The sequence below is a fragment of the Oryzias latipes genome, chromosome 12, assembly GCF_053564925.1.
Source record: "Oryzias latipes strain Hd-rR chromosome 12, Olatipes_Hd-rR_3.1".
NCBI classification, from domain to species: Eukaryota; Metazoa; Chordata; class Actinopteri; order Beloniformes; family Adrianichthyidae; genus Oryzias; species Oryzias latipes.
Window position 1 is genome coordinate 3,674,112 of NC_136248.1, and position 13,553 is coordinate 3,687,664.

The 13,553-nt window shown below is 43.2% G+C and overlaps 1 protein-coding gene across 1 annotated transcript; it reads right to left on the reverse strand.

Annotated features, from left to right (window-relative positions):
* Window positions 1–1,238: 1,238 nt before the first annotated feature.
* reep5 (receptor accessory protein 5) lies at window positions 1,239–6,687 on the reverse strand. Its single transcript, XM_004075122.4, has 5 exons — window positions 6,487–6,687; window positions 6,255–6,348; window positions 5,320–5,458; window positions 1,794–1,962; window positions 1,239–1,562 (listed from the first exon to the last, which is right to left on the reverse strand). The coding sequence occupies exons 1-5, from the start codon at window positions 6,602–6,604 to the stop codon at window positions 1,513–1,515; spliced, it is 570 nt and encodes a 189-aa protein (XP_004075170.1). The 5' UTR covers window positions 6,605–6,687; the 3' UTR covers window positions 1,239–1,512.
* Between the last annotated feature and the right edge of the window lie 6,866 nt (window positions 6,688–13,553).

The window sequence follows — 13,553 nt, forward strand, 5'->3', positions numbered from 1 at the left end:
GAATGGTTGTCCTGACCAATAGATTGAGTAGTAGCTGTTTATGACATAGAAGTCTATGGAGTTTTGGCTTCTTGGAGCCAGTTGGTACTTCCTGTTTGGAACACCAGGGGGGAGGGGTCACTCAGTCCAGTTCTTTTATACAGTCAGTGGTTGTGACCCTCTGCCATGCATGAAGAATTTCTTCATTTTGCACCAGCATGAAGGGCTTTCTGATTTTTTTTAAAAAGGACTCGTCATTCAGAGGACTGGGATATAACAAGCAACCCAGTCTCTTTCCCGAAATGTATTCCCATGTCTCACTATGAGGAATGGCGACTCCCGTGTTCACAAGCAGGTTTATCAGCAGAGAGCGTACACTAAAAACAGAATCTTGGGAGAGTAAAAAGACCCTTTTTCAAGAAAAACGGTCTTATTTTCTGTCTTGCAAGAAAAAGTCTCATCAGAAGTGTTGCACAGTGAAATCATGTTTCTCTGCAAGACTATTTTTCTGACCTCATTAGCAGATTGTTTTCCTTATTTAAAGAAAATTTGCTAATGGGGTAAGGACCTAATTTTATGGGACCTGTTTTTACAGTGTACAGTCGCTGCTGCTAAAGTGTCCCCGATAGAGACCAGGAGGCAGCAGAGGGAGACCACGGGGGCTGACAACTGCTAAAAGGAGATGCAGTTGGGTTAGCAGCTCAGTGGCCTTGTGGAAGAGTGTCTGCCCTGTGACTGGAGGGTCATGGGTCCAAATCCACGCTGAGTGATACTAAAGAGTCGAAAAATGGGACCCAATGGCTCCCTGCTTGACACTCAGCATTAAGGGGTTGAGTTGGGGGCTTAAACCACCAAATCCTTCCTGGGTACAGCTGTGTCTGCAGCTCCCCCTCACTTTAACTTTGAACAGTTGCTTCTGTAATCCAGTGAGAGCGGCTCTAGTTTGTGAAGGGACAAAAATCCCAGAGTCTTGTCATCGTAAGAGTGCAGAGAAAAGCCGGCATCTCCAACCTCTGACAGTCAGGTGAAGAGAACGCCGTCTGGACACCGGGGCAGAGAAAACCCACCACCGGGGCAGAGGACATGAGGGACGCACTGAGAGGGAGATCAGCTCAAGCCAGTACCGCCACGCTCTGCAGGGAGAGGGGCTTCAGTTTGAACCCAAATCTCTGGAAGTCGACTCCATTGGTGTGGTGAGCGGATGCTTTGGTGGTGATACTTCTTTCAGGGTCACAGATGAATATTAAACATCCAGATGGTTTTAGGATCCAACTCCGTTTATGCGTAGCTTTTATTGATCAGCTGCTTCATACATGAACACACCCAAAGGTCTGACAGACTAAACTTTAATCTGAGGATTCAAATGTGTTTTATCACGACAGGTTGATATTTGCAGACAGGCAGCAGCTTCACTTCAGCGGTTTTTATTTAGCTCAGGCTGATCTCTATCATGAGAACATTTCACTGACAGGAAGCAGAACCATGGGAACACCAGGACCAGACCGGCGCCTCCGTGGAGTCAGGCCTCCTCCTTCAGGAGCTCTTCTTCTCCTCAAATATGATGTTAGCTGTGGCTTTTTTGGCTGTGGAGAAATGAAACAAAGTGTAGCGTCTTAGCATCGCTCCCTGACAGAGAAACCGAAACTAACACAAGCTTCTGGAGGAGGAGCGCTGCAGCCTCACGCTGATCTCTGCCTCTACGCTTTAACGCTGCCGGTGAGGCCTCAACGCTTGCAGGTGTACTGACACCTGAGCTGACCGTGTCACCTGACCTCAGGTGCGAGTCCTGTCTTCCTGCTGCAGCTTCCACCCACCTTCATCCCTGATCTTGTCGGCAGCGTCTGAAGCCTTGTCCTTCAGGTTCTTCACCGTGTCGTCGATCGTCGCCTCGTTCTTCAGGAAAAACGGCCGGATGATGCGGTGATAGATCTGAACGGACCCGTTGGAAGGGATGGGAGCCATGCACCAAACCAGGAAGGCACACTGCGAAGAGAGAGAGGACACCGAGGGGGGGGCGTTGGTGACGAAGACCAGGAGCTCAAACGCTCGGAAACACTTCAAAGAAGGGAGTTTCTGACCGGGTCAGACCTGCACGTTCATAAAAGACAGCAGACACCTCCCTCCCACCAAGAGCCAGAACCTTCAGGGGTCTGTCGGTCCTGAGAAACAAAGATCTGCGTCTGACAGCCTGACGTGTGGCTCACATCCGTGCTCAGTTCAGATCCGTCCGTGTGGATCTGAACCAACATTTGCTTTCTCATATCAGGCATTTCCATCCCAAATTCAGACTCAGGTTCTGCTGATCAACCCTCTAAACTCCTCCAAGCATTACAGCCACCAGAATTTTGAATGTCTATGTCGAGAACGGCTGCATGGTGGGTGGTGCAGTGGTTAGCGCTCTTGCCCCACAGTGAGAAGGCCCTGGTTCAAATCCCAGACCTGCATGTGTGCATGTGTCGGGTTTCCTCACACAGTCCAAAAACATGCTTCATAGGACAACTGATGATTCCAAGTCGTCCCTTAGGTTTGTGTGTCTTTGTATGGCCCTGCAGCTGTGACTCAGCCCCTCCCACAACTGAATCAGGTTGCCGTCAATTAGAGAAAATCTGGATTTAACCCTGTGAATTGCTCCATGTTTGTTTACCTTTACTCTAAAACTGTTTTGACTAAATATGTTATTGAATAAAATATTTTATTGTCGTCCTCTTATTCTGGTCCTGGATTGGTCCGTTATAAGCATGAAAATAGTGTCAAACTCCATTTGTGACCATTGTGGGCGGGCCTTCAGACAAACCGCTCCACTGGTTAGCTGGATCCGGTTCAGTCCAACACTCATTAACCAGCAGCTCATTCTGCAGAACAGCATGGAGGAGCTGCAGTTTTCTGGATTACGTTGAGTTTCAGCTAAAGCCAGGCTCAGACCAGACCTGACGGGGGGTGGGGGGTGAACCTGGAAATCCCGGCTTCACCTGCAGAACGGAGGCAGCAACAGGATGGAGGGAAGTCGGGTTTCTGAGTCTCTGTGAGAGGGAGGTTACTGTAGGTCAGATCCAGCAGGGGGCGGAGTCTGCTCTTAGTTCTCTGAGGCCTGGGGGGGGGGGGGGGGGGGGGTGTTATCTACTGAAGCCACTCCAGTGATCAAACCCATGACAGCCGTGAGAAAGTTCTGAGGCCGTTAATGCCTGGCAGAGCGGTGAGTACAGCATCGGGTTCCGGTGGACTCCAGTCCCGGTCCAAACCGCGGTTCTGCTGCTGTTGTTGGAACAACCTGAACTGAGAACAGATGAGGAACCTTACCTCCTCACAGAAACATGGAAGAACGTGAACCCTGGGGGGTTTGGGTAAAAGAGCTCGGTTCTGGTCCGGTTGGTCTGCTGGTTCCGTTGAGTTTTAATACTGTGGTCGTCCTCACAGCACTGGAATCTGCAGGATCCCACTTTAGACTTGTGGTTGGTGACCCGGTTCAGCCCTGCTAAACTACTTATCGCACAACGATTCATTTTAACGATTCATATTATAACCTGTGGTTTCCGATCCGGTTCATCGCCAATATTTGTTGATACTCTGACCGAAAACGGATCTAGATCATCTTCATCCAAACTTCCAGCAGTGAGACTCAGACAGAAATTCCTGCTACTGAACAGTTTTCCAGATTCTTGGATTTCTTCCAGATCATCAAGTTAAATGAAATCTGTGTCCAAACAAACCAGTAAACTAGAATGAATGTCAAATCCATTCACATGTTAGTTTCCTAAAGTTCACCACTGTTGTTTTTCCACATCCAAAGAATCCAAAGGGAACATTCTTAGAACATTCTAGCACAGCCGTCCCTAACCCAAGATTGTATTGTAATTTGCTGAATTTAGGGTTTCCACACATTGGACTGGAATGATGGACTGATCCGTTTTGATGACATCACATGTGTGCTGTCCGCTGTGATTGGTCCTTTTTACCTTGGAGTAAAATAAACCTACCATGTCTGAATCCAAACGGTGTTTTCCAACATCGATTATAATCAATTTATTTCATTTTGGAATGATTTTATAGCAGTACAGGTCCAGATCAGACTGATCTGGTTGGATCGTAGAAATATCAAACGATTCATTGGTCAAGTCGATTCATGGTCATAAACTACCGCCATCTCTCCTCTCATTTGGTTTCGGAGAAAACGTTCTGGTCATAAAACCGAGCTGCTGGACTGATTTGGTTGTTGGTCACATGACCTGAGCGCTGGCTGGAAGGCAGAGGGGAGCAATTTGGTTTTAATGATTATTATAACCTTAAAAAGCTTGACTTTAATGTATTAAATATTAGTGTCAACAAAGTTAATGAAAACAAGAATTAAGGTGAAAATGACCAAAAGTCACGTCTCACTGAAGAGAAATGAAGATAAAACTATTTGTTTAAAGTTAGTTTGTTGATAAATCTAGTCAAACTTTTTGAACATTGTTCCAACATGAACATGATGTTTATCATTTTGTGTTGTGCAGCTGGTAAATAACTGTTCAAGATTTACAGTTGCTCTCGCACAAAAACCATTACATTTTCAAATAAATCAATGTTTAACAAGGAATTTCCTCAATCATTTGTGGAGTTACATAATATGGCACTTTAATAACTCAGCTGAAAAGTTTCAGAAAAAAGAATTACCAGCAATTGTTGTTGTTCTTTAGACAAACTGCCGCAGCTTCAGGCTTTTGTGCAGCAGCAAAACTGCCTGCAGGATCCTGGAGGAACCGTCTCTAAGAGCGTTTAAAATGCGTTTGAAAGCTAACGCCGTTCATAAAATCCATGTGTTTGAAACAGGAAACCATGGAACTGCAGGTCTGTTCTTGTGAGTGCGTCCACGGCTGCATAACGTCTGTTCGGGTTCGGGTCTCCCCGCTACGGTCCGCTTGACTTTACCCTCTTCCACGGACTGACCACGGCCGTTAGAGGTGATCACAAAGTGTGTGTCTGTGGTATTAAGAAAATGTGCAGCCTCTGTGTGTGTTCTTTGGATCCTCTGCCTCCAGTGTCAGAGGAGCCAGATAAATGCTGGCTAAGGGTCTGTTCATTTGACACTTTTCATCCTTCAGTTTGAAGGTTTGACACTCCACTGTGCTATTTATTGCTTCTTTACAGCCACAGTTTGACATTTTTTTCTATGATATTTCTGATGTTTGCAACTTAATGCAACACACACACACACATGCAAAGATTGTGGGTTTTTACTCTGTATCTGAAGTGTTTTGATCTTTTTTTATACACAAAGTGACATTTGTTAGAAAGACAAGAAAGGCGCCGTTGCCTGAGCTAGCCCAAGAAGCCAAGAAACAATCTGAAACCACGATTCTGTACCTTTCCAATGTAGTAGAATGGGAACCAAGACAGGAAGATGTCAGCAAAGAACTCCGCCACGCTGAAAATCCCGTACACCACCCAGTAGGTGAGCCACTTGGTGTCATCTTCCTTGGTGGCACTTTCAATGGCCTTGATTCTGGAGAGACATGGCTGCAGTCAGAGAAGCGCCGGAGCAGCCCCGTCTCTTGGAAATGGCCGCGTGTGCCTGGATGTGTGCTCTGAATGCAGGTCATATGAAAACTACGGTGGCCCAGAAGGCATCACTTGGTGGGATCTATGTTAAGATGGCACAACCACTTACATCTAGTGCATGTGTGTATTTCCTCTTACCAGCAAACACAGAATTTCAATGCCGAAGCCAACTTCCTGTGTCAGTGGTGAGCTCAATGGTGACGCCTGCATTTCAAATCGTGTTTTTTGACAAGGTATATACATAATTTGAAATAATGAATGTTTGTTCTATCTTATTCACGTTATTTACAGTCTTACTATAATTATTCTGTATATTTTATATGAAAATTCTGTGATTTTAGTCTGTGAATTCGTCTATTAATGGGTTTCGGCCTGTTGGCGAACACATTTAAATAAATTCCTCTTCTCAGTTCACGCATATGCTGCGCGTGCACGTGCGTTCAGCGTTGGAATTTTGTCATGTTGATCTCTCTGGGCCACCATAGAGAACAGCTGATGCTTGTTTACTTCATTCATGCTGACTCTGCACATGCGCGGTTCCGTCCACTTTCTGATGATTCACGGCAGTTGCCTCTTCACAACAGAACACATGCGCGGACGGTGGCATTTAAGTTACTAGAGGCTCCTCCCACTCAGATTGAGGATGCAGATGTGATCGTGTCAGCGAGCGCGCACGCGGGACAATCTGACAGCGTCTTCTGCCTAGGGGAGGGGTATTTTCAGAACATCAAAGCACTCACGAGATGTAGGCGGGGTACATGAACCCGATGAGGTTACACAGCAGGGATGCTCCGTACCCAATCACCAGGTACACCGCGATGATTCCGATGACACCTGGAGAGGAGGAGGAGGGGGGGGGGGGCGCACACGCGTCACCGTATGACGACATCATCGTGTATCACAAAACGATGCTGAATCCCCGCGAGCGCTAACGGGTTCGCGCGCGGGTGCTCAGCATAGGTAAAAACTCACCGAGAGAAATGTAGGTCCGGCTGACTCCACTGCGGGCCTCGAGTTTGGCCAGGACGGCCGTCAGCGCGTTGTCTTTATGGAGGAAGCGCTCGAAGCGCTCCCGGAGGCCCTGCGCCATGACTGCGGAGATGCGAAACGCTGAGAAAAGTCTGCCACACCCGACTGACTGAGGCGCGCATGCGCAGCAGCATCAAGCGAGAGCACCTTCAGAATAAGAGCATCTTTCATTTATTTATTGGACATTTGTAGGGTACGATACAAAAATACAACATTTATAGCTATACAATATGAGGATGAAACATAGTTCTGAATACAAAACAACAATGTTTTGACCTTTTGATAATCTTAACTATTAGAACAAAATTATAAGTAATATAAAAAAAATTTAAACAAACTGGTGTTGAATAAAAACCAAAGCAATCACAGAATGAAAGAAGACTTCAAAAAAATTTAAATTAAATGTTTTTGAGTGTAAACCAAATCCTTAAAGAATTTGATATACATTTCACCAATCATGTACAATGTACTGGCATTTTGGTCAATAACATGTCAATGTTAATTTTAACGTCAAACAATGCAGTATTTAAAGACACCTACAACAAATCTTAATGAAATGATGCAACAACCACCAACCCCCCATCGAAACATTGAATAAAGGAGGAAACTGTCATTTCAGTTCTTGGAGCTTGTTAGATAAGAGAGTGACTGCCCAACCCTACACCACACCTGCCACCCTGTCTGCTTTCTAGTAGTCCCTGCCCTGTTTGCTGATGGTTACCTGAATCAGGTGAGTTTAGTCATCCAGATCTATGAAAAGTTTCGAAATCAACTGCTTAATCTCCCACACCCACATTCCTGATTTGTTTGAGTGAGTTATATTGAAGCCTGCTACCCTAAGACTGTTCAAAATGTACTATCTTTAAAATAACCTTTTTTCCCCAAAGTAGTTTCCCAATGATGCTCAAGGAGTGAGAAAGCGATAGATTCTTTATTTCTTTCTTCTTTTTTCTTTTATGGCAGTTGGCACTGAATGTTTTGGTGCATTTACCGCCACCAAGGGAATCTGTTATGAATCGAGATGCACCTACCTCACAACCGACTGATCTGTTTCGTATTCGTAAGAAGTCTCAATAAAAATAATATCTGTGTGTGTTCTTTCAAATTCCTTCTATGTCCAAGGTTATGTTTTATCCTTCAAGTTGATGTTGTAATACTACTCTTTGTGTATTTCCTGCAATGTCACAACATATGTATGTGAGGAGTTTAAATTTGTAGAAGGTATTAAAGGTGATTTATTTAGGAAAATTCAGGATTGTGTCCTTCTCCCCAGGTCAAAGGTTAAAAAAAACTTCAGTTTTGTTAGTAGACTGGATGCATGAAAAAAGTTTTGTTCCCAAATTGTGGGAAAATGTGGCAAAATGTCCCACTTTGCCAAAAGAAAAATGGCCACCAAAGCCGTAGGTCCTGTGGCCATCCAATAATAATTTCAAACTTCCCTTGGATATCTTCAACTCGTGTGTTCTTTTGTGGATTATGGTTTCTCTTGCTGTGATGTCATCATTTTGGTGGGTGGGATGTCACTTCCTATGTCAAAAATGTATTATCAGCAGGTACGCCTAAGGGGTTATGTGACGAGTTATGTGAGTTATGTGATGAGGGCCAATAACAAAATTGATCTGGTCCTCCGTGTGGTTCGGGAATAAAAAATGTCAACAGAAGTTTGAGTTCATTTGTGTTTGCTAGTTCTGTTGTTTATGACAGTACCAGCTCTGGTTGGGTTGTCATCACAGACGCTCTGAATCTTCTTCTTGATCGTGTTCCTCTCTGATCTGCAGCAGTGGGAGAAAACATCGCCACTAACAAGCTTAACTCAGGAAAGAGTTGTGGCAGCGTCTTCTTCCATCCTGGAGGATTGACTGTACAGTAGAACTGGATTGAGCGAGACAACTACTGTCACCAATCAGGAGTGAGCTTGTTTTTAAGTCCACTCCCCTTCCACTGAAAGCAGCTCGGGAGAATTTGTCAATCAAACATTCAAGGTGGGGGTCAGCGGGCACCACAAGCTTTTACTGAGGCATCATCTGATTGGCCAGTTTAAACTTGATTTACTTGCACTAAAGAAAATAAATGTTAAAAAAGGTATCAGAGCCAGAATGGCTCTTCCGACCAATAGAATGACTGAGCAACAGCATTTTAATCATCAATAGAAGTCTATATGATTTTAGCTTCTTGGAGCCGGCGTACTTCCTGCTTGGAACGCCAGGGGGGGAGGAGTCACTCAGTCCAGCTCCCATTGGAAATTGGTCTCTACAAAAATCTGGAAATTGAAAAAATTTCAGCTCTCAACTGTCTGCTCAGCTGTTGGTTTCTTTAAAAGAAAATCTGGAAGTTGCTTGAAAATATGTGAGCCAGCATCAAATTTCAGTTTGTCTTAGACGGACTGAATTCAGACAAAGTTCTGTCGGACCACAGTTGTTGTAAAATCTTTGAAGAATTTGTAGCGACGAACGTCCTTTCATCAGAAAGGTGTTTCTAGACTTTTCTCAGAGATCAGAGGAGGCAAACGTTTCCTCTGAGCTCTGGTAACTGCCTTTGTGACTAATGGCGCCTGTGCTGTCTGCGCAGGCGCAGGAGGCATCCGCCTCCTCCTCCTCCTCCTCCGTGTGTTAATCCCCAACTTTTGCGTAAGAAAGTCAATTTGTGTTACAAACAAGCATCTCAGAGATCGGGGCTCCAGACTCTGCGTCAAACTGGTTTAGTTTGGAGCTACAGCCGGTCTATAATCCCCCTGTGGCATCCAGAAGATTCTTCATGCATTTTTTTATCATGTGATCACATGACGGATCACAATTGGTCATTGTGGTTTTTGTGGCTGTGTCCAAGTCGCAGATTCTTGACTGAGGGTTGTGTAACCTGTTAAAGTGATTACACTGAAACAAAATGAAGAAATTCATGAATTCATAAGCAACACTTTTGCTCCAAAAGAGATTTCGAGTTTTAATTTAAATATAAAAATCTGAAGAAAGTTTTAACAGGTTTACCAATTTTACAAAGTATTTCTTCTAGCCTGCTGATGCATGAATCATGAAAGCCTTGGTCAAGATCTTTTTCTTAAGTGTTTTTTCAACAGTAACGGAAAAAGTGTTTTTTTGTTTAAAAAAACAATTTTATAAATGTAGAAATGTCTGATCCAGTGGACTGCATGCACCTCAGCACCTGACATAAAACATAATGAACTAATAAAGTAACTTGTATTCTTTTGTGATTATACTCACTAATATTTCTTCTTATGCTTTGAAAAACAGTTCACCAACTTTTGGTCGATTTCAACACTGCAGATGAACAGCTTCACCCTAAATAAGACAACTAGAGAAAGTCAGCAATGAATCTCACACCTGAATGTGTTTGAGTTTCCCTGATAGGTTAACATTATTGTGAGTCATAACGGTTCCACAGGGATAGAGGACAGTCTTATGCCCAACTCTTTCAAACTGGGAGCATTAAATTAAATTCGGATGAAGCCAAATTTGCACCAACTGGAGCCAAGCGATAACAGGCCAATACCTAAATTGGCAGCAGTTCAGTTGACATTTTTTGTGACTAAACATGGCATTCTCATTATTTCAATCTGAGTCTTGCAAGTTGCCCTCAACAGAGACTGCTCTCTTGAATGTTTCTAATGACATGCTGATGGCTGCAGACTCTGGTCGATACACTGTATTCACTGTATAATGACATTATTACGTCCACTATAAAATGATGTAGGTATTTCTGGGACTGGTGTTTCGTGGTTTTCTTCGTATCTCTCCAACAGACCTGTTCTCATGTGTGCTAAAAGTCTATTATCTGAAGTCTCTCCCCTGTTCCATGGTGTGCCTCAGGGCTCAGTGCTGGGACCAGGAACCACTTTCGAACCATCTTTTGAGGTGGTCTCTGTTCAATTCCAACCGGACTGAGCTACAGCTTGCAGTTTTTTTTCAGTCAGAATACCCTCCGTGCTCAGTGCGGAACAACTGAACCTAAATGGGCACTGTGGCCGAGCATTACATGATGAGCAGTTGGAATGTAGCAACCACGACAACAAGACACAGCAACCCTTTGAAATTAGGTCAGATGAATGCAGGCCCATTAAGACAACTTTTAACATGATACATATTGCTTTTCACATTGTTTTCCCAACTATCTATACGTCATATGTCACGTTTCACCGTCTCCTCTGTAAGCGCCTTGCAGCATGCCTCTGCTGTACCAGTTGCACCTGATGTTGATATGTTGATATGAATCGGTCCATTAAATATAAAGTTTCAATAAGTGTACTATCCCAACAAAGATTGCAAAGCACAGGATTTCCATAATTTCTGCTTTTACCAGATTTGCCCCGCCCTTGTAATTCCTGGCCAGACTTTTCCAGTCCTATTACACCAGTCTCTGTATTTCCTTATAATTCCATATTTATCACTTTTAGGCTGTATGAAACTTTGCAAAACCAGCAGGCCACAGTTGCACACTGTATTGCATGCAGATACAGTTCTTGCATCACGGCATCTGTTTGCATTTTCCACCTCCATGAGTTAGGACCAGCAATGTCCCGTGCCAAACCTGACCTCACAGGCTTTTTGTCTACTGCTCTCCATTTCGCAGCTCCCACTCGATCTTCCACTTTTGCTTTGCGGTGGGGTGCCATTATGTATCAGAGCACGAGCCACAGAAGCTTTGTAGAGGAGGAGTAGCTCCCAGATAATGCTGACCATCCTCTGCATCCTGCTCCTTATCATCCTCACTTTCTGCATCCTGACTGTCTGTATCTCCATCATCCTCAGCTCCTATGTCTGTTATTCTCTGGCCGCTAATCATCATCACTGCTATCACTGCACTCATCATCACAGGGGCTGGATGGCCTTTCATGCACTATTCTGTAGGCTGCCTTATTCTTTACTGAGTTTGAAGTCTACACAAAGTAACTCAAACTACAGCAAATCTGCACAGTAATGTATTTGTGAAATAAATAGCTTATAGATGCAACAGTTTTACACCGACTCATAACCTAAACAGTCACAAGAAATAGTTAAGCAATCACATGATTTCTCTAGAAAATATAGTAGGTGATACATAATGTCTGTTTTGTTAGACACATTGTTAATCATAATTTTCTACATTTTGTAAAAAAAATATTATTCCAAAAAGATACTATTCTTCCTTTGATATTACTGTAAATCATCATTTTTTTCTCCTAGTGAGGCTCTAGTGAAGGATTGAAAGGATATGCAGGCGGTGGTCATGAGGGATGAGGGGTGGCTGTATTATGGTCATCTTGGATTCAAAGTGAATTTACTTGCAGTTACACTGACTGACCACTGAATTAAACTCAACGGACTATGGCAGCAGAGAGCACTCCCGTGACTGGCATGCTGTTCCACCACAGAAACCAGTGCATTAAGGACAGAGTTACGTTTTGGTAGCTGTCCACTGTACAGTATAGACCACTGTGCATCAAAGGGCTGGAGTTCCTTTGTGAAACTCTTCCTGTCCGTGTGTCACGTGTCAAAACATTTAAGTGCTGTTGCAAAATGAATAAATATATAAAAAGATAGGTGAAGTACTGTCAGACCAAACCAGAGTGATTCTTTATAAAACCAGTGACTGACTTGGTTCTTCAGTCCAGTCCACACACTGTATATAGACTGACAGACTGTCCATGGTCCAGTCCAGAACTGCCGGTAGGAGGGGCTTCTGTTTGGTGCTGTAGGACACAGCAGGCACAGCACTGCAGCACGTTTTGGAGGTTTTGTAGTGTCTTTACACATTTGAAATCCCAATTCTTTTGGTATATTTGTCAAACTTGAAGGATTCAGGTAAAATGCAGTTTAACAGTGCACATAGATAACCAAAGTAGAAACTTTATTGCTTGTTTAAATCCTAATGGTTTATTTGGTGAAAATAAAAACCCAAAGATTTATGAGCTGGAAGACATTCTCCTTAAGGATTTTGTAGAGCAGAAATTAACCCACACCATCACACTACCACTGCCATGTTTGGTTGTTGCCATGACTTTTTTTCAGTAAAGTTCTCGAGTTTGACTTGAGATGTGACTAAAGTTGCATGGCAATATCATTAAAGCAAGTTGCTAGTTCTGTTGTGTGTTTATGACAATACCAGCTCTGGTTGGGATGTCATCACAGATGCTCTGAATCGTCTTCTTCATAATGTTCCTCTCTCATCTGCAGCACTGGGGGAAAACTTCAGACTTGATTAAGCTTCTACAAAAACGTTTGCGGTTCTCAGCTCTTTCTTCTCAGTCGTAATAGTTGTCCAGTTCAATAAAACTGTAAAACTGTAAAACACCACAAGCCAATCAGATGCCTGTTACTGAGGCATCTGATTGGCCAGTTTATAACTTGAATAACTTGCAATAAATAAGTTAAATGTAAAAAAAGGTATCAGAATGGTTCTTCTGACCAATAGAAGTCTATAGGATTTTAGCTTCTTGGAGGCAGCGTACTTCCTGTTTGGCATGCCAGGGGGGAGGAGTCACTCAGTCCAGCTCTCACTGGTCTCTTTTCACCAATCTTAATCTTAATCTTAATCTCCATCCACTGTCAAACTGGTCAAAGATCTGCTTTTACAAAAACTTTGCTGATCGGGTCCATTACTAAAAGAAGCTTAGATGCTTTTTCAAATGGTTTGATTAAAAGTTCTGGCCTTAAAAATCGTTTCTTTAAATTTCAATCTATCTTTATTTATAACTTCAGCTAATTCTGAAGTACAAAAAACAAAAAGTTGTTGGTTTTTATTGTGAATGTGTCATTTTTCTGCCGTTCTTTCCTATTTTTTGTCTCTCATTTGACTGAAAAACAAAAGCATGACTACTGAGGCTGATTAGTTTTTACCTTCATCTTGAATTCACATTTCTTTGCCTTGATCTGCACTTAATAGGAGCATTTCTTCCTGTTGTTTGACCTAATAACCTCATTAGAAGATGAATAAAAAGCAGCCTTTCTTTCCAGGCCCCATTACTTTGAAGAATTAAATACTTGTTCAGTCATGGTCAGAAACATCTTATCTCTGCT

Bases quoted from the DNA above. Each gene is read 5' to 3' on its own strand.
- reep5 (XM_004075122.4), bottom strand. From the start codon at position 6,604: ATGGCGCAGGGCCTCCGGGAGCGCTTCGAGCGCTTCCTCCATAAAGAC. The intron at 6,349-6,486 runs GTGAGTTTTTAC...CCTCCTCTCCAG, and splicing joins CCGGACCTACATTTCTCTCG to GTGTCATCGGAATCATCGCG. The intron at 1,563-1,793 runs GTGGGTGGAAGC...ATTTCTCCACAG, and splicing joins CGACAAGATCAGGGATGAAG to CCAAAAAAGCCACAGCTAAC.